Source organism: Bidens hawaiensis, unplaced genomic scaffold, assembly GCF_021521415.1.
Source record: "Bidens hawaiensis isolate Kalapana, Puna unplaced genomic scaffold, B.hawaiensis_p1.1 tig00054913_1, whole genome shotgun sequence".
NCBI classification, from domain to species: domain Eukaryota; kingdom Viridiplantae; phylum Streptophyta; class Magnoliopsida; order Asterales; family Asteraceae; genus Bidens; species Bidens hawaiensis.
This window is the reverse complement of record NW_027499894.1, coordinates 32,589-54,269: the sequence shown is the minus strand read 5'-3', so window position 1 is coordinate 54,269 and position 21,681 is coordinate 32,589. Positions and strand designations below refer to the sequence as shown.

General features: G+C 36.5%; 2 protein-coding genes across 2 annotated transcripts; one reads left to right on the top strand and one right to left on the bottom strand.

The window, feature by feature from the left end:
• Window positions 1-1,327: 1,327 nt before the first annotated feature.
• On the top strand, window positions 1,328-11,953 carry LOC143600791 (uncharacterized). The gene is made up of 8 exons (XM_077078371.1): window positions 1,328-1,612; window positions 6,619-6,742; window positions 7,067-7,202; window positions 7,308-7,562; window positions 7,643-7,708; window positions 8,497-9,130; window positions 9,214-9,523; window positions 9,609-11,953. Exons 1-8 carry the CDS (start codon window positions 1,363-1,365, stop codon window positions 11,686-11,688), a joined length of 3,855 nt encoding a protein of 1,284 aa, XP_076934486.1. The 5' UTR covers window positions 1,328-1,362; the 3' UTR covers window positions 11,689-11,953.
• Window positions 11,954-12,370: 417 nt separating this feature from the next.
• Window positions 12,371-15,366, bottom strand: LOC143600790 (uncharacterized). The gene is made up of 10 exons (XM_077078370.1): window positions 15,115-15,366; window positions 14,857-15,028; window positions 13,941-14,001; window positions 13,718-13,850; window positions 13,517-13,640; window positions 13,381-13,437; window positions 13,217-13,313; window positions 12,929-13,136; window positions 12,767-12,827; window positions 12,371-12,674 (listed from the first exon to the last, which is right to left on the bottom strand). The coding sequence occupies exons 1-10, from the start codon at window positions 15,300-15,302 to the stop codon at window positions 12,609-12,611; spliced, it is 1,167 nt and encodes a 388-aa protein (XP_076934485.1). The 5' UTR covers window positions 15,303-15,366; the 3' UTR covers window positions 12,371-12,608.
• Window positions 15,367-21,681: the final 6,315 nt, after the last annotated feature.

The following is a 21,681-nucleotide window of genomic DNA, read 5'->3' as shown; positions in this document are numbered from 1 at the left end:
TTGTTATTTGTAGTACTTATTATAAGTTTAATGTACTTCTTTATATTTGTTTATGTAAAAGGTATAATAAGAAATAGTTGGAAGTTGAAACAAACCCTTACATCGATCAAAAAATCAATACTCAAATGAAAAGCAAAAGAACACATTGGTATAAAAACAGGAAACAAAACCTTATTCCAAACTCATATTCAAAATCAGATCTGTGTAACCTGTAAACAGTTTTCATATATGAAGGTTTCCTTCCAACCCTTGAAATCTGAAAAAACCTACAAGAATAATGGTTAATAATCACAAAGCATAGATCTAAGAAAAAGGAAAAAGAATAGGTTAAATGTTTCGAGCAACTTACGAAGGAAGCGGTCTCATTCTTCTTGATCTAGATGTGAGAGAGATTGTGGATGTTGGGGGAATATTTTGAATTTAAATTATAGATCTAGATTCTTCTATCTTTGTTTGTTTTGTAGTGATGAGAGAGAAGACTTCCACCAGAAGATTCAAGAAAACGAGGCTTTCAGGGGAAGCTTTATAAAAAAAGGCTACGTGTGGCTGATGAACACATTAGTAAATGCAACCTTAGGATGACACGTGTCCCAAATGCATGTGGTGGTGACACGTGTCAGAATCTGTTTTCATTTATTATATATAGAGATAATTAATATTTTACTTTTAAAAATATTTTATGTCTTATGTTTATTGTGGTACGCTTATTTATATAAGTGTGGATATATATTGAGTTTGAAAATGATACTGGTCTAATATAACACATTTTTACATTTTTTATGATGCGACGTCACAATAAATTTCGAATAAAACTTTATTTTCTACATACGCTTTGATATAAATTTTATTTATTATTGAACTCACACGATGCACAACCAAAACACAAGGGTCGGATATAATATATTTATATGTTTTCTTCATGACAACTTAATTTATATATATATATATAAATCTTTATTTATGTCTACGTCTTGATATGAATTTTATTAAAATCAGGTATGTCATAACGCAAGAGCAAACTTTAGTAACTTTATGTTTTATCAACGTCACATCACGTCATACATGTTAATGTATATTAATGTTTCCGCCGCAACGCGCGCGAGTATAGAACCTTATTATAAATAAAAACTAATTAAACCAATGTTTTTTTTTAAATAAAAAAAATTTCATAAATTTAAAGGACTAGAAATAATAATAATTCCTTCCATAAGCCCTAATTTATCATTCCTGCCCAAATAATAAAAAGCCCTAATTCCCCAATTCAATTTTCTCCTTCTCCCGCCGTTCTCCTTTCTCCCAAATTATTATTATTATTATTATTATTATTATTATTATTATTATTATTATTCACCATCAGCTCCTATGGCGTCTGCCGGCTATGGAACTGCTCCGAACGAACCCGCCGGAGCCGGAGGCAAGTTCCGTAAGAAGCCTCTCCGGCGTAGTATTCCGGCCACACCTTATTCTCGGCCTCCTACAGCCGTCAGAAACAATAACCCTAGCATGTTTAAGAAGCTGGTGGACCCCGCTTCCAGACTCATTTACGCCGGAACTCACCGCCTGTTTGATGTTTTCCGTAGGAGTCTTCCTCCTAGATCCCTTGGGCCCACAGGTTTATTATTTTTATTGTTGAAATTACGTTTATTTGTGGTTTTATTGTATTTTTGACCTAATTTTGTGGTATTTATATGGTTTTTTATTGTCATATTAGGGTTTTATGAATTCCTTAATTAATTAGTGTTTTGGCTGTGGAAATATGTTTATTTTGGTTACTGCATTTTTGAATTGTTGAGATCTGCTAGTTTGTGATTATATTGTGCATTATATTCTTATTATTTTTAGATAGACCTTTTTTTTATTGTTAGAATACTCTGTTCTGTTTTATGGCAAATGAAGCCAGCTTCATATGTTCACGTTAAATATCCGCGCAGGTTTTTTTTTTCTTTCTCTGTGGATGAATCATGAAATGAATGTATTTGATCTCTCTGTTTTTTAATAAGGTTTCACGTTTGTGCTTGGTTTTAAAAAGTGTGCCTAGCGCGGGACGCAATTTTGTGCGCTTTGAATGACTTAAGGCGTGGTTTGTTTTAAAAGCGAGGGCTTTTGCGCTTTTAATGGTGAGGTGTGACGCGCACGCCTATGGGTTTTCTGTACAGAAAGTGCATGGCCCATAGAGTTTACCAATTAAGTGACCCATTGGGTATTTTTATCCTTTAACCTGAGTATCTGGCCCGTTGATTCATGAGTTTTAATTACTTTAACCCTATCGTAACTTTTTATTCTGTTTTTCAATGGTAAACTAATTGCAATCTTCAATCCCAATCGTAAACAACAGATTCGCATCTCGTTTTTGTAACCCTTCATTCTATTATTTGGTAGTTCCTTTTTTGTTTATGGAAAGATCATCTTTTGAGTTGCTCATTAACTGTTTGTTACCTTCTAGATATGTTGAAACTGTTTTACTATCTTCTACTTCAAAATATTATGAAGTTTGATGCTATTATATTTAGACGTGCACAAATCGGGTTCAACTGGAAAACCCGAACCGGTTCGAAACCGGTTTTTTCACACCGGGTTGTAAAATGGAACCGTTTCCAATCAAGAACCGGTTCGGTTCCCGACCCGAATCGATGCCCAGATATGCTAACTTTTAAGAACCGGGTAGGGTATGAACCGGAACCTGTTTTTACGTAAAAACCGGTTTCACCGGTTTTTTTTGAAATTTAAATATTATAGCCGTTAGGAACCGGTTCCAACGGCTATATAGCCGTTTTTGACCGTTGGAACCGGTTTTTTAACTACAAATAGGTTATTTTCTTACTATAAATAGCAAGGTTTGTTTGTGTACTTGTTAAACCAATTCCAAAACTATAAAACACACTCCAAACCACAATTAACCTTAAACCGACAACAAATGGCAACTAGTGATGACGTTGTTACGGTGATCGAAACAAGATGCCCCGATGTTTGGGTTCATTACGATTTGTGTCTCATGACCGACTCACATGAGTTGGCACGTTGCAAATATTGCTCGAAGTTTCTTAAAGCAGGGTCCAACTCGACATTACGAAAACATACGAATAAGTATTGTCGAGAGAAAAGAAGGTTGGAAACTAAAAAAACGGAAGTGGGAGAGTCGTCCGGCTCGACAACCCAAAAATAAGTATTCCCGGATTAAAACGACGGACTTTGTTTTTTATGTTTTAGTTGTTATGTTTAGTATCGTTTATGTTTTAATAATGTTTGTAATAGTTATTTTTTAAATAAATAAAATGTTCGTCGTTATTAAAAAAGTAACAAAAATTAATCATGAGTAACAAAAGTAATTATAATAAAACAAATCAAAACTAAATATTAGTTGAACAAGTTACAAATAATTTTACCAAAACAAATAATTACAACTCTTCTTCGTCTTCATTCTCGTCTTCACCCTCGTCTTCGTTATCGGAAGAAACCCCGTCCTCCGCCTCCTCATCATGAATATGACACTCTATTGGTATTTCGTCTTCAAAGTTCGCCTTGTGTTGTACACGATCCACCGCATCCAAGTGGTCCTTTAGGCAAATGCAAACCTCTAGAGACTCGGGAGTTAGTTTTGTTCTTCGCATAGATAACACCCTCCCACTAAGAGAAAAAACCGATTCGGAAGCAATCGTTGAGTCTTGTACGGCAAGCAAATCACGAGCCATGGCGGATAGAATGGGAAATTCGTTTTGTTTACCTTTCCACCAAGCCAACAAATCAATATTGCGAATTTCGTCGACCGTTGCGCCCTCAACATAGTTTGCTCCAATATATCGACCAAGTTCGCTACTTGGTGTGTTTTCTCTTTGCCTCTTAGATGCCGATTCACGAATCCCATTCATCAAGTTTATAAGTGGGTCATTGCACGGCCTACTAGTTGTTTTTTTCACAAAAGACGATCTCGTGCTTGGACCATACATTTGAAAATAATGGTCATAAAGGTCTTGAAGGTTTTTGTTGAACTTGTCCTTCGCTTCCGTCGACAACTTCGGGTCAATCTCGTGCATACCTAAGTTGTCGAATATTTTCTCAATCATTGTTTCAACCCCATTAACATTCCAATAGGGGTTTAATGCGGCGGCACAAGTAAAGACCGACGGTATGTTTTCAAAATATTTTATGAACTTTTCTTTCATCACCGCAACAATATTTTCGAAGAGTTTGTTCTTCTCCGCAAAGCTTTTAAAAACACAAGACATATAGTACAATTCTTGCAAAACCCAACAACTAGTAGGGTAATAGACTCCCGATAATTTTGTTGTTGACTTTTTGAACACGTCAAGATACTCCAACAAATAACCGACTTGGACCCAAACTCTTTCCGGAAACATATCGGCCTCGCGTTCTTCAACAAGATTGTTATGAAAAGCTTGTAAAGTTTGGCGTTGGGCAAAAGCACACTTTAACATATGACAAGTTGAGTTCCAACGGGTTGGAACGTCCCAATTCGGCCCCAAATACTTTCTTTCAACCGACTTGCAATAGTTCTTATATTCAAGATGTCTTCTTTTACCACTTTTGAAGACATCTTGTAACATAAGTCTAAAGTATTTTAAATCATCACAAATGTTTTCATTGTCAAGACCTATTTGAACAACCAAGTTGATGATATATGCAACTCATCGGACATGAAAAAAATCCCCGAAACAAGGTGGTGAATATTTAATGATAAATTTTTCAGCCGCCTTAGTATTGTTTGAAGCGTTGTCAAACGAAATCGAAAATATTTTATTTCTCAAGTTGTAAGTCGTTATAACTTCATCAAGTAATTCAAACAATTTTTCGGCGGTATGTGGGAACGGGAAGTTTTCAAAAGCGATGGTGCGTTTCATCAATTGCCATGTCACCGGATCAACCCAATGAGCGGTGACACATATGTATGATTCGGGCAACCCGTGTGGTGCCGACCAAACATCGGTAGTTAAACTAACCATGGCTTCTAAAGAATGAAAAGACTCGATTAACTCTTTTTTAGCACACTTCCACAACCTGATACAATGACATCTTAAGGTAGTACGACTTACATGTGTGTATCTCGGTTGTAGAGTTTCGCGAATCAACGACGTCAACTCCGGGTCATCAAAGTGGTTAAACGGCAAACCTCGTTGAATAACGAACTTTGCCATTCTATCTTGAACTTGAGTCGTGTTGTAACGAAATAGTGTACCATCTTTACCCAAGTCAATTTGATCGGTCGTGCCAATCCCTTTCAACGCCTTGCAATATGGCTTCTCGATGTGCTTTCTCAAAGTAGAGTTGGAATCGTGCTTTAATATTGAACCACATAGTTTGCAACGAGCCTTTTGATAACCTTCGTCATCCACAATCAAATCCCAATTCTTCCATATGTCTTGGTTGCGGTTATGGTTGACTACCGTAACAACCCTTGGGTCCTCCGTAACAGGAACGGGGGCAACGAAAGCACTCTTCTTAGCCTTCTTGTTAGTTTTTTTGATGGGTGCCATAATAATATTTAGTTGGATGGTCGGGTAAAGGAACGGGTTTGCTAAAGGAGTAGTATTTTAGTTTGTTTTTGAGTTTAGTGGTGAAACAAGTGGTGGAAACAAGTTATATATAGGTTTGGGCATCAAAAACCGGTTCCAACGGCTATATTACCGTTGGAACCGGTTCCAACGGATCTATTGTCTCAAAAACCGGTTCCAACGGCTATATTACCGTTGGAACCGGTTCCAACGGCTAATTGGTGTCTAAAAAACCGGTTCCAACGGCTATATTACCGTTGGAACCGGTTCCAACGGCTAGTTTGACTTTTGTTTGACCCTTCAAAAAAAAACCCGTCGGAACCGGTTTTTCCAGGTACGAACCGAACCGGTTCCAATTAAGAACCGGGTAGGAACCGGGTTGGAACTGATACCGACATACAAATAGGAGAACCGGGTACGATTTTCGGGTACAAAAATACCCAAACCGGGTATTGTACCAACCGAGTTGGAACTGGAACCGGTTCCGGTTCGGTTCCACCAGTTAGGTTCCGGAACCGGTTTTTTTGTGCACGTCTAATTATATTAGTAAAAGGAAATTTTCATGTATTGATGTAATTTTTTATTTCTATCTACTTTCTACTTTGTATTATTGGAATTTTAGATGTTAATATCTACTTCAAACAGTATGCGCATCTCGCGTACGACAAGCCTTGCGCTTTGTGTCTCAACTTGGGGCTCTGTCGCCTCGGTGCGCTTCACGTTTTAAAATCACGCCTTTTTGTAATTTTCTGCATGGACTAGTGGTGTATGGATGAAATAATTTTCTATAAAATTTAAAGTTTCTTGCTCACTAGAAAGTCTACATGTGGAAAAGTGAAATGCTGTACACGTGTAAAGTTGGACTTTCAAACTTTAGAATTGTGTTACATGTGAGTTTATATTGTTAGTTTTGATGTGTAAGGTGGAAAATAACATGACACTATTTGAGTAATTTTTATAAGTAATCTACAAATGAGCTGAAACATAATCTGAATTATCATGTAGTCTAATCATCATATAAGGCTACATTAAACATTATATTATTTATTGCTGAAAACAATACTAAGATATTACGGTTTGCATGTTCTTACAATAACTTTTATTTGACCAGAGGTTAATGAAGACCCTCAGAATGTTCTTCAGAATGAAGGAGAAGATGGTAATGCTGCTAGCAATGCGGCTGCGACCGGGATATCAGAGCTTGAACAAATGTTGCAACAAAAAACCTTTACTAGGTTGGTTGTTTTTTTACTACAATCTTACATTGTTATATGTAATCTTTTTTCTGAGGGAAATTAAATAGTGTTTCTTTTTAATCATATGGTGACACTATTGTATGAATTTTTCATATCGATAACAACACTTTCTTTATTAAGTGAATATTCTATTTATTTCTATTTTTGGCTGTCGATGGTGTATGAAACGTTTCATTTCAGATTCCACTGGAGCCGAGTATATTTTTGAAGTATTCGATAGCAATGCTTTGTTCATTAAATGACATCGTTTAGTTTTTGTTGGCCTAAGTGTCGTGTTTGTGTGGATCATGTCACAATTAACAGGTCTGAAATTCAACGGTTGACTTCAGTATTGCATTCAAAAACCACCGAGTCACCTTTTGATGACTCACAGGAAAAACATGGAGAGAAGAGGGTTACCTTTCATGCTGCTATATCAACTCCCATTGTTACATCAGGAGTAAGTAATATATTAATGTTTCATGTTGGTCTCTGTAATCATTTATATGCTATACTAAGCAAACAGTTTTTCATCATATACAATTTGTTATTATATTGTTTTCAGGTTCTTAAGGAGGAGATTGCTTCACCTGCTGAGCTAGCAAAGTCTTACATGGGATCAAGGCCAACCAATCAAGAGCCTAGACAAGACTCAAAGTTGCTTCCAAGAACTCCGTTTACACCAGTGGCTCAAAAGACTACAAACAGTTTAAGGAATCTTGAAAATGGTTTTGCAACACCAAGATCTCGAGGCAGATCTGCGATGTACACCATGGCTCGCAGTCCGTATTTCAAAAGTCCTTCAATTTCTAGCCAACAGGTTTGCTTAATCTGCTTGCTTCTATTGAACTTACTTGTTAATATTGCTTAAGAATTTGTTTATGTATGCGTAATTTTCAGGGAATCAAATCAGATTATGCTCATGATGCTGCGTTGACATCTTTTCAAGGGCAGGAAGGGAGAACGGTGTTTGTGTAATTTCTTAGATTATAGATTTGGGTAACTGGTCTGATTTTTCTATTAACACATTTGGTTTTCACCCATAAAAAGACTCATCTTTCAAAATCTGATCTGGTTATCTGATAAAAATGATGACACCAGTAACTTTGACCTTGTTGACATTACTCTCAAAGTAGGCTGATGTAGCATCTGAAAGTGCACGGGTTGATTTGGGTCGGTTTTGGGTTCAGACTGAACAAAAACTAAAATGGAATTTTCGGTTTTTTGGTTTTCAGTTTTGGTTTTTCGGTTTTTTTTTTATTTGGGCTTGAAATTTTTAGACGAAAAAAGTTGGCCCAGAATAGTGAATTTTGGTCTAAATCTTTTGTTAATTTATAATTAGTTGATCATACATTTGGGCTGAATTTTCTTGGTTACACTATTTAGAAAATTCTTTCAAGTTACTTAAAATAAAAAATTAAAATTTAAAATTTATAAATTTGGTTTGGTATCTTCAATTTTAATTACGTGCAAAATAGAACCTGAACTGAAAGTTTGGTTATTACAAAAACATAAAACCTAACCTTTTGGGTTTTCTTTGGATTTGGTTATTACAGTTTGGTTTTTTGGTTACTGATCTGTTTTTGTTGGTTAACTGATGAGATTATTCTTAATATAAGTTTTTAAAAAGATTAAGCTTTTTTGTGAGTTCAAATAGAAATCAAAACATAGTTAATTTTCTTTATTTGCAATTTGTTTTATATAATATGTTTTTTAATCTTTTTCTTTCAACTGTTTTTCACTTTCTTTATCAGGCTCTAAAACGTAGGAGTTCGGTGCTAGATGATGATATTGGGTCCGGTAACTCGCTTCGTAGGATTCGACAGAAAGCTAATCTTATATCACAAAGAGAAAAGAAAGAACTCGGGTACACTGGATTTCAACAACCGGACGGTGTGGGTCAGACTCTGCTGTTAGCAGACAAATATGAACCAACAGTTTCAAACTATGCTTCTGTTCCCGCAAAAGCTACTCAAACAGCCACCAAAATATTGCAACTTTGTGACAAACCGAGCCCAAAAGAAAACAATTCAGTATCAACAAATGAACTAAGATTAGATATGCTTCATGGTCAAGCTCTTAAAAGCTTGGAAAAAGTAGAGTCACCTAAATTTGTTTCCAGTGTTAATGATATTCAGAAGCCAGTTGTACCAGAGTTGATTTTTAAAAGCAAAGACAAAACTGAAGAAAGTAGTGTAAGGAAGTCTCCTGTATCTAATAACATGTTTACTTCTGTCAACGGTGATGTGCGAGATACTTTGAAAGATAAAGCACCAGTGGCTGAACCAACTGAATTACCCTCGAAGGTTACCGAAGTAGTACAGATTAAACATGCTTTTCAGATGAGCGCACCTGAGGATTCATTTGAGATGGATGATGAAGATGATGGCGTTCATGAAAATGGGACCACCTCTGCTGCTGACATCATCAAAACCCCAACAGTACCGGAAGTCTCTAAAGCTTCTGAATAGTCGAATATAATAAACCCGTGTTTGATGAGGTTTCTAAAGTTCCAGAACAGATTAAGTTGAAAGAAGGTGAAAATGACACAAACAAGGGCTCGGTTAGTGATCAAGGGTTAGGGTTTAAGATTCCTGTCTCATTTTCATCGTCTCCACCAGTTACAATCACACAATCAAGTGTGTTTACAAAATCAACCTCCCAAGTCGAAAAGGTTGATCCGGTAAAGGTCTCACCATTCTTGTTTGCTGCTAACGAAGTTTCAGAATTTAAACCGAATGCTAGTTCAGATGCGAAAGCAAAAGAAGTCGTCCCAATCAGGTTAGGTTACAACTGAACATCCATTTGTTTACATATTTTTGTTAGTTACTATGTATGGATCCTCATTGTTATTCTGTTTTTGCAGTGTGTTTAATTCGGTTGCAAAGAAAGATGCTGCAAAAGTTTCAGTTTCCAACAAGGATGAAAATGGTGTCTTGAATGGGAAATCTGTGTCTTTATTCCCTGCTGCTTCTGCAGCCACATCATCAGATGGTATATTCTCTTTTGGCACGTCTACCAAGAACATAAGTACTCCCGACACAACACCTGCTTCAAACCCTCCTACTTTTCCTTCATTGGCTACCTTTTCAGCTTCCGCCAGTACTGCCGCCACATTGTCCACCACCACCACCACCACCACCACCACCCCTGCTGTTACTTTCTCTACTTCTGTGTCACCTCAAGGTTTCAGTTTTGGGTCTGCTGCTTCAACAGCCCCAAGCACTTCAGTGGCAGGAACCGGAAACACCACCACAAGTTCCAGCTCACCGTTTGCTATTACAACTTTTGCCACCACCACCACCACAGAAAGTGGTCTCTTTGGATTTAGTTCTCCAGCAACAGCTACTTCAACCACTAATACCACCGCTGGAAGCGGTTTTTTTGGCTTCAGTTCTCCGGCAGCAACCACCGCTGCCGCCGGAAGTGGTCTCTTTGGATCCAGTTCTTCGGCAGCAGCTACATCAACCACCACCACCACCACCACTGGTAGTGGTCTTTTTGGCGTCGGTTCTCCGGCTGCCACCGCCACCGGAAGTGGCCTTTTTGGCGCTAGTTCTTTGACAGCAGCCACCACCACTGGAAGTGGTCTTTTTGGCGCCAGTTCTTCGGCAGCAGCCACCACCGGAAGTGGTCTTTTTGGCGCCAGTTCTTCGGCAGCAGCCACCACCACCGGAAGTGGTCTTTTTGGCGCCAGTTTTCCGGCGGCAACAACTTCAACCAACGGTAGTGGTCCTTTTGGCTTCAGTTCTGCAGCAGCAGCTACTTCCACCACCGCAGCCACCACTGGAAATGGTCTTTTTGGCTTCAGTTCTCCAGCAGCAACTACTTCCACCGCCAACACTTCCACCGCTAGTGGTCTCTTTGGCTTCAGTTCTTCAGCAGGACCTACTTCGACCACTACCGCCTCCACCGCTGGTGGTCTTTTTGGCTTCAGTTCTCCGGCACCACCTACTTTAACCGCCACCACCACCACCGGAAGTGGTCTCTTTGGTGCCAGTTCTTCAACGGCAGCTACTTCAACCACCACTCCCTTTGGCTTTGGTTCTGCAGCAGCAGCTACTTCAACGGCCACTCCCTTTGGTTTCGGTTCTTCAGCTGCAGCCACCTCAACCACCACTCCCAGTCCCTTTGGCTTTAGTTCTACAGCAGCAGCTACTTCAACCACCATGGCCACCACTGGAGGTGTCCCTTTTGCTTTTAATTCTTCAGCAGCAGCTCCTTCAACCACTAGTTCTCAGTCACCTGGATCTTTCTTCAATATCAGCAATGGATTTCAAGCAAGCGCCAATGCATCTTCCACCGGTACTCTTTTCGGGTCCTCGGCTCCTGCTATTGGTTCATCAACTTTTGGTACCAGTTCCTTGGGTCCCACTTCTGAGACCAAATCTGGTAACACCACTTCCATATTCGGTTCCACTTGGCAACAACCCCAAACATCTTCAGCGTTCGGTTTGACATTTACATCTCCATCATCCTCAGTCTTCAGTTTTGGCGCATCTTCTACACCCGCACCTTCGTTTATGACAGCTGGAGCTTCCAACTCATCTTTCGGCGGCCCTTCTGTTTTTGGAAACTCAACTCCTGTATTTGGAGCCGTTAATAATAATAATAACAATAACAACAGTGACCAGATGAGTATGGAAGACAGTATGGCTGAGGATTCAATGCAAACTCACAGTCCCGTTTCTCCATTTGGTCAGGCTCCTGCAAGCTCACCAGGGTTCATGTTCGGTTCAGCCACCCCAACCCCAGCCCCAGCACCAGCACCGGTTTCTTTCTCGTTTGGTGGTCAGCCAAACCAAGCACCGCCACCTCAGAATCCATTCCAGTCATCAAGTGTAGAGTTCAATGCTGGAGGTGGGAGTTTCTCTTTGGGATCGGGCGGTGACAAATCAAACAGGAGGATAGTTAGGGTTATGAAAGGCAAGAACAGGAAGAAATGAGCAGCAGGACGGGTTTTTGGTGTCTTCGTTTTCTGTTTAGAGTGTGTTGATGTTGTCAAGTATTGTTGTGGCTAGGGTGTTATTATTAGATCACAATTTTGGAACAAGGGTTTGAAGTTTTAAAGGCATATATGTTACTGTACTACTTGAAATAGAGGCTTATGGTTCAAACTTTGTTCATTGTAATAAATGATTGTTAGATTAAAGTCTAAAATAATGTATCATCACTAGTATCATTCACCAGCTTGGGAAGTATTTTTGCCAAATTTGAAATCTGACTTGAATTAAATAAATTAGAAGAAAAGATAAAATCAAAGAATAGTTAAGATTGAGAAATAAACCATTTGTTATTCTTATTTTACAGTTTTATTTAAGTCTTTATGTCGCGTCTGCTGTTCTCAGGGATATTATTAGTTCTGAAATGAATATACAAGTTCAAACATCCAAAGTTCCAACTTCCCTAAAGTAGATTCTCAATTTCAATGTTTTCAAAACTCCAAATTCCCAATTAGTAGATTTTATTCTTTTTAACATGTGCCACAATAACCACTTACAGTTAAACCTTCATATTTTCTAATTGCCACATTACCAACCATAAAGTCCAGAAATAGCTGAAAATTTGCGAAATTGAACTACAAAACGACCAAACCGAAAACCTTTTCAACATACAAAAGCAGAAAAATTTTCATTTTGAATGATGCATTATATAGAACTACTAAACTGTTTCGTTACAATGCGTGAAACCATGGCCCCTAGCATCATGATTAATAAAAACCAAATTAACAGAAACAGTTTGCTGCCAATATAAAGACAAAGCATCAGGGGACCCAAAGGATTGCTAGCAAGTTATAAAGCATACTTGATGCAGAAACTAAGAAAACGCCCATAAAATGACACCGTGATTTAGAATAACCAAAAGTTTAATCACTTGCAGGAGAAAATAGCTCTGAGACTAGCTTCACCACTCCTGACATCGGTGCATCATCCTGCAAAACATTATTATTTTTATAAAAAATTTTGACTTACATATATAGTTGCAGTTACTTTTATTAGTCATGTAATATATAATCACACTTACTATATAAACAATGTCAAATCCATTGCGGTAGGTATCAAGTGAGTTCTCAATGTTATGGTTCCTGCAAAAAGTGTACAATATAATTACAAATTTGCCATTTTGGCTGGCAAAATACTCATTTTAATCCAACAAAAGGCACAATTTATTAATATTAGAACTTACAAAAATCCAACAGAAATGCGCGTTTCATAATTCAAACCATCAGACATTCTGAGATCTCCCATGTGATCACCAAGAAGTAACACATTTGTTCTTTTTTTCACAGACGCGCTATCCATCATTTGATCATCCACATCACCCAAATGATCGTGCAAAGATGCAGCCATATCAAGCGCATGCTCGTTCTTGTTTAAACTATGGATCAACTTCCCTGTATAAATTTCATAATTAAAAATTCAAAACATCATGACTAAAAACTTAATTAAAACATGGTTATTTAGTTTATGTTACCTGTAAACGATACCAGGTTACCATTCTGGTCAAATTTCATCCGATTCGATACGATCTTGACATTTTTGAACGTCCTATGCAGTTTCTGACGAAGAACCTGATAAAATTCAAAATAAGTGCCTGCTGGCATACATATGTGATGACATGGCAATGGCATAACTTACCTCTTCAATAATATCAGCTAGACCTGCTGAAAATATAAGAACCGGGATATCTCTCTCCTACAGATAGCAAATAAAAAATATAAAAATATTAACTAAATTGACCATTTAAATGATGCTAAAATAAACAAAAGCCTGCCTCTAAAAACTCGAAAAGCTCAACAACGCCTTCTCTGAAAGCAATAACTGCATTGGCTACTGAATTTCTTATTGCTTCGTACGTTAGACCGCCTTCAATAAGAAGACCATGGGTCTTACCCCACCTATAATAATAATAAAAAAAATGATTTATATGTTTTAAAGTGTTTTTGAGTGTATAAACACAAAATAGTTTATATACCACTCCACCATGAGCTTTGTTTTTTCATCAACTGGGATTTGTGGGTCGTATTCAATAGGATGATAGTAGTTAAATAACTCGTCTCTTTTAGCATTGTACTCAGGGTTATCCTGTTGTAGAAGCGCGTGACTGGCTACAAGTATAATTAGACAATAATTTAATTACAGTAAAAATACATAATAAAGATTAAAAGTTCAAATTTTTAAATAAACCGCGAACATACATTGTCCTCGACATCCATCAACCCAAAACTTTGTCAGTGTATTATCAAAATCTGCAATAACCTACAGTTCAAACAAATGATACACTTAATGCTACTTATACATATGAAGGTGGCAAACGGACAATTGTCACCACTCTCCGATGAATAACTTGTGTATAATGAACCGATACACCTCGGCAGAAATAGTGATGCCAAAGAATAAACATACACGACGACTACGCCATAGACCAATAAAAATATCAAAACACAAAAAGTATTTCGTATCGTAATTTTCTAAAATATTGTTATTTATGTAACAAGATTATGTTTTTGTTATTTCTAAAATTACAAAGACAATTAAAATATAAATTTATGTTGTTTATGTTATGTATTTAGTTTTCATATTAAACTTTTTTTACGAAACCAGTAACTAAATGGTTTCAACTCAAACCGGCTTCAATCGGTTACAGTTTTCATTTCTCTCAAATCGTTCCAAACCAAACCGGTCAAATTAGTAACTTTGTGCAGGCTCATAAATCAGATACTTTGTAAGATTGCACTAAACAGGGTCCTCACTTCTCTAGGGCCCCCATATTATAATAATTAACAAATTATAAATAGGTAATTTTGGTTTCAATATTGTTTGACTATAGGGCTTGTGTTCTATAATTATACATACGCATTTATGACACAGGAGCTCACAGGATCGAAAACAATTTTTCTTAGGAAAAGGTCCCAAATTTTATTATGCGCTTTAATCCGACCCGCACCAACATTCTAAATTTACTTTTTGATGGTCAAAGTAGTAAACTTTTTGTTCTAATCCACAAGTTTTCATTTGGGCATTTCACACAATGTCTTAAAACCCTAAAGTTCACAACTTTATGATGTAAAGATTCCATAAACCCTAAAAAGAAACCATTAAAAGTCCAAAAACCTGAAATTTAGAAGGACCCGCAAGGCGAATAGCAGCTTTCTTCTGGTGAAGCAATTTGGGATCATTAATGACAACCTTTGAAGAAGAAGCAGAAGAAGAATAACAATTAGACCCATTAACCATTGTACCCAATTTAGCTCTGTTCATGTTTCTTCCACTGCAATTCCAAACCCTAAAGATTTACAAGAAATCAGTACAAAAGTTACTAACTTTTATATTAAAGATTGAAGGGTGATTAAAGGGTATGTATAATAAAACCTGGAACTGAAGTGAGGAAGAGTGAAACAATGAGATATGCAACGAATTGTTAAAATGTTATGGAAATGGGTGCAATGATAAAGAGACATATATATGAGATGAAGCTTTAGGATTTGCCAATTTGTGCGGCATATGCTTACAATCACAAAGTGTGGGTATATGCCTTGGAGGTTTTGGAGTTTGGACATGTGAGCATGTATGGCCTTGCCCACTTTTGTTCTACAAATTAGATATAAAGATATGATGTCTCTCTCATGTCATATTATTTAGTTTTTAGTTTTACTACTACTTAGGGGGATGGGGGTGGTAATGGCGCCTTGTTGTGGGGTGGGGGGTAATGGCACTTTATGGGGTAGGTGGGTTGGTGCACGGGATTAGCGGGAACATCTCCCGGATCTCTTTGGTATAGAAAGTTTTTATCCCCCGTATTACGAGTTTTTTTTACATTATTCGTTTATAATATTTATATATTTTTTTGGACTTTAATTTTATTTATTGTAATGAAGTTAATAATATACTTAGGATTTGACAATGAAAGGGTTCAACAAATAAATGAGACGTTATAACCCAGTTTAAAAGATATTTGGGTTTGGCGATGCCCATGACCCACTTATTTTTTTTTACTTTTAAATTGTTTATTAATTATAAATAATATTTGTTTAAAAAAATCGGATACTAGTTTTTAGTATATCCCTATTTTATTGGATTTTCGTATAAAATATTTGATTAGATTAATTTTTAATTTAATGAGATGTTATAACATGTTTAAGGGCTATCTATGTTTGGTGAGACCCATACCCGTGAGTTCGGTCAAATGCATGAGAAGCCTTCATTTACAAATAAAACAATCTTGTAGTATGGGAGAATGTAGGGAGGTTTCATTTATATATATATATTTAAGATTTGAGTCAGTTTTTACACATTAATTCATTCTTCTATCTCTTTCGAACACTTTCTTTTTCCAAGTCACAAACAAAAAATGCCTACGACCGGTGATGTGGAGCTATGACAACGAGGTCGTGTTGGCGAATGCTTGGATGTACGTGACGGGAAATGACACAACGGGAAGCTAATTTTAGCCTATAGTTCATACGGCATATGTTCAATTTAGAGGTACTGTTGATATTTCCACCCACCAAATCAACTCAAAGTGAAGTGCTAGTCAATTCCATCGATTCTACGCGGGCACTTACTGAGATTCTCGAAGGACAAACATATTCACAAGCAAATTGTGACTGCTGAAACTATGTATCTCGCATGGTGTTTTTCCATAGAAGCATGGGATGTTTGAGAAACCATCTCTAGTTTGCGGCTTTGGCTACTAGGGAGGCTCCAACTCAAGACGACTCTGACTCCGGAGAATCCAAAGTGAACGACTATTGTTATGTTTTTTAACCTATTTTAATGTTATGCTTTTGTTACATCCCCTGACTTTATACCCCGGGAAGGGAGCCGTGAACACAAGCGGTGGTATCGGTGCTTATTATTAAAATATTTTGCAGCGGAATAATTCATCAGGACCGTACTTAGGAAAATTAACCATCGTGTAAAATCACCATGATTCTTATTTCATAAACTGGGGATAAACCTCATATTTATACAAACATAAGTTTTATAGGGATAAACCCTAATTTACAAAACATATTTCTTTTTTTTATGGTGACAATCCACTTATTTAAGTTGAAAGCCCGCATTCATCATTCATGTGTCTTTAACAAGCCACCTGAAACATGTTTAAAAATATTTGGTTAGCAAGATATACTTGTGAGCAGATTCATTTGTAAATGTCACATTTTTACAGTTACAACATTAAGATGTTTTTACACATGTCTGCTTACAAATTAGCGAAAGATACATGTCACTCGACCATATATGTGACTATGGTCATATTACTTATTGGCTAACCTTGTCCAATAAGTAACGTGTAATAGCCCATTAGGTAAGCCTTGTTACTAAACCTCACAATACCAATAGTAACAATCGCATAAGTCTGCACAAACTTAATCGTAGTAATGCAACTAACATTTTGAAAACTAGTGGACTATCTATCATGAGTTTAATAAGTTTAAAAATCATTATGACATCATTGGAAAACCAGTTGTTTCACGCAAATGTGAGTTGTACAAAAAATCAAATGTCTCACCTTGCAAGGTTACAAATAAAGTGTTTCTTGGTATTAAGCATCTAGTTAAACACAATGTAGTATATCTATATTAGTATAAACCGATAATCATAACAATAATCACGAGATTAGAAACTTAACACGATGGCACAATGTCAAACCCCGACTAGGTAAATGCGGAAGAGTAATACGGGAATGTAACAAACACCTCTGGTATCAACCACATTGTTTATAAAGAAAATTAACAAGCTAATTTACATTATGTTACATTATTTCGTACTATTTTTACAAACTAAGTGAAATACACATAACCGGTTCTTCAAGCCGCTTATTCTTTAATAGTATATTTGCGTCTATCTACACAAGGTTGGTTTCAAGCTCTAGCACAAAGCACATAAGCATGTTATTCCAACTTCGGTTCACCATAAAAGCATGTTAAAACGGGTCAACTATGAATAGTTGGTGAGTTTCATAAGTTTGTACGAGATCAGTATACGCAATCATAGCAGTCATAGTATGTATGTATGTATGTATGTGATGTAATTATACTAAACCACAAGTGAAACCTGTACGCGCTTCTATTACGTGACCCTTGACCGCCCACGCACTTCCTCGTGGCCACATTGACCCTTTTGCCTGAAACGAGTACTATGTCTAACACTACATAGCATGTTACAACATGTTTGTATGTCATGTGCAGTTGTAAAACATGTCCCGACATACCCAACCGGCCCTATCAATTGAGTTTGTTAAACCAATAGTACTATTCACATGCCACATGCCATGGGCTCGTAGTTAATGACTCGTGTGGGGGGACTTTCAAATGTTAGCACTTAGACAATTCACATCATAACATGTTTCCAGATAAATAGGTATATATAAACATGATTTTCGCCCCAAATGTTCGTAAAACAATTTAAAAAGCGGGGTTATGAAACTCACTTTATTGTAGTGTCGTAGGGGTAACAAGTGCAGTAATTAATACGCCTCGACTATAGCTCGTATCATATAATTGGTATTGTACTGTTAAAACTAGTACAGTCTTTAAACTAAATCGGGCTGTATATCTAGTCTGGGTATGACTGTTGCACCCACAACATATCAGTTTTCTTAGATTGTGACATTGTACGATATCAAATGTTTAAAACCAGTCTTGGCTTAGTTTCACCGTTTTCCGTGCTTGGCCAAGTTGGTCGTTTACGCATTTTAAAAATAGGTAAGATCACACAAACTTGAGTAAACATATAGTTTGATAAAAGGATTCGATTTATAAAAGAAATTTAGGGTTTCAATACCTGGATTGGTCGCAAGGTTCGTTTCCATTTCATATATGTTTGATTGTACAAAACGCGTATAATTCACCCGAATTGTCCAGAAATCTCTTAAAAAGTTTGTTTTATAAATTTCATTCCAAACTATGATATTTGACCACTTTTGATGTTTGATATACCAGTCAGTTCGTTAAACACAACGCTGCCGGTTTTATCAAAACGTATATAAATTAAATCTTCAAATTATTATAACTCTTTATATAATTTTAAATAAATTATGAGAATTTTTTTAATACAAATTTAAAATATGATTAGTTTTATAAGAATGATTCCAGAATTTTTACACTTACTATTTATAAAATTCCAATTTTTGTGTTATAATTAACCAATAAATCACCCGTTTATATCAAACGATTCCCGAAAAATCCGATAAATTTTATAAATGGTCAAAATATCATTAAGTAACCCCTGTAAAATTTCCATAACCTAACTCTTTGGCTAAAATACCTGTTTGCGTACAATTCCGCTGTTAAAACTAGATTAAAAGAAATTACACAAACCATATATAGACTTCTCCCATTGTTCCCAAACTTTATATGTGATCTTAAAATGTCATTTCTGAGTTCTCCACAAAGTTGCATAGTTTGTCAAGCAGTTTAGCTATTTTTCATAATAAATCGCATAAACGCTAATAAAATCGCCAAATATTCTCCGTTAATAAAAAAATTAACAAATTTGGCAGTGACTCATTCATATGATCCCTAATGTCCCTGAAATGTTTCATAGGCTAACAATAAGCACACCATAATATAATCCTAAACAGCCCTAAACGAGTAATCGGTTATTACCTTTGTGTTTTTACCGAGTGTTTAGGTCGTTTTCTCGCCTCTCTGAGTTCTTGATTCTCAAGTTAGTATATATACAAGTCATGTAACACAAAACCAATTATTCAACGTCAATACCTAAGTCTTGTAAATTAGGGTTCGGTTAGTGTTTGAAATCGAGTTTTCAAACCGTAAAAACGTGATATAAACATCCTAATCCGTGTTTTTGAGCAAAAAACTATATGTTTCTGATTACTAACAACGTCTAATATCAAAGTATGTTTTTGGATCATTTTAAAAGTTTTTGCATGTTTAGTTATCATTTTTACTAATAATAATATGTTCTTATGATTATAACAAGCGTGCCCAAAGTTAAATCTCGGTCCCAAATTTAGTCATGGTTCGGTTTTTGGCGAGAAAAATAGTTCGGGTTTGATAAACAACGAAAAGTGAGTGTTTTTCAGCTATTTTTTGTAAATTAAGAAAATCATACTGACTCGTTGTAAAAATCCAAAATATTTTCTCGAATTGCTTAAAACATCTTATACTTTTTTGGCTTGACTGACGATACAATGCTTGTTTTGGTTCTTACGATTGGGTTTAAGTTACAGTGTATCATTAAACGAAAATCTTTTCGTTTAAGTGGTTTTTGCACATACTATGGCTATAATATAAATATGTTTTTGGATCATTTTAAAAGTTTTTGCATGTTTAGTTATCATTTTTACTAATAATAATATGTTCTTATGATTATAACAAGCGTGCCCAAAGTTAAATCTCGGTCCCAAATTTAGTCATGGTTCGGTTTTTGGCGAGAAAAATAGTTCGGGTTTGATAAACAACGAAAAGTGAGTGTTTTTCAGCTATTTTTTGTAAATTAAGAAAATCGTACTGACTCGTTGTAAAAATCCAAAATATTTTCTCGAATTGCTTAAAACATCTTATACTTTTTTGGCTTGACTGACGATACAATGCTTGTTTTGGTTCTTACGATTGGGTTTAAGTTACAGTGTATCATTAAACGAAAATCTTTTCGTTTAAGTGGTTTTGCACATACTATGGCTATAATATAAATATGTTAGCTGTTATAATAAATATATCACTTGTATATGCCCCCCGATATATCTGGTCATAATCAGTATCGTTCGGTGAATCGTTTACTCGATACGAAATAACCGGTTAACTGTTTACCCATTACGTAGCCATTAAGGTGTACCTCGTTTTGTCATGAATGTCACACACAAAGTCTCACCTTGCTCAGGCAGAGCTTTTAGATTCGTGTATGAAAGCTTCGTTGGATCGAACAGGGTATCGTTATGACTACTCGAGGTATTATATTAACACCTTAGTGTAATAAAGTGAGAGAGTAGTGATGTTAAAATGAAGAAAGAATGAAGGCCTTGTTCCCTCCTTTTTATAGTTGATTTCGGAATTGGTCGCATATCGCGATGGCTTAAAAGGAGGGTCATCGTGTAGCGCGACTAGCTTATAAGGTTGCCTAGTCAGACCTAGCTATGCCATGTGGCGAGAAACATGTCACATTTGTGTAGCGGCCACGTTGAATATCGTGATGGGTCATTTAAAGACCCGTCGCGTAACGCTTTGAACACAAAAACTTTTCCAGGATAATTACAAGCCATTGCGTATCGCGACGGGCTATATATTTGTCCATCGCGTAGCATGATCACCAACGTGCGAAGTGTGCCATCAAAGCACCACATTGCGCCCATCTCACTTCGCCTGTGAGCGTTCATTAGGACCACTGAGTGTGTTTTGTCATATAAGAATATTATAATGTGAGCTATATTCCTTATATAGAGTTTACAAGTTTACAAGTTTTTCTTCCTAAAATGCACGTTAATTATACAACCCAAAAAACGTGGTTGTTCTAAAAGGCTTAATTTGGGTCGTGGACTCATGGGCTTATTTACGTTAATCTTACTGTTTCATATTTTAGCTGTGACATCCTCGAATTTTTCCGTTTCATTGTACCCAACCCATTCGATAATCCGGGTACCGAATTGTCAGTAAAAGTGTATTTTATCCATTAATCATGAGTTAGTATTGTTACAACTCGTTAAGCTATCTTAAAAATCAAGTTTTAGCAATTCGAATCAAAGTTACAAACTATAGGGGCTGACTATGTCAAAAACAGAACTTCAACAGGATACCACCTCGCCGCGCCACGCGACGAGGGTGGCTGTTGTGGCTACGTGACGCAACCAGGCTGCACCAGCAGCTGGTTCGTTGCTCTTCGAAGATCAGCTCGTTTAAACTATTCTTCAGCTCGTTGATGGTTTAATCTTTATCCTAAGAGTATTATAATTCAAATTTAAGTTTCTAGAATGAT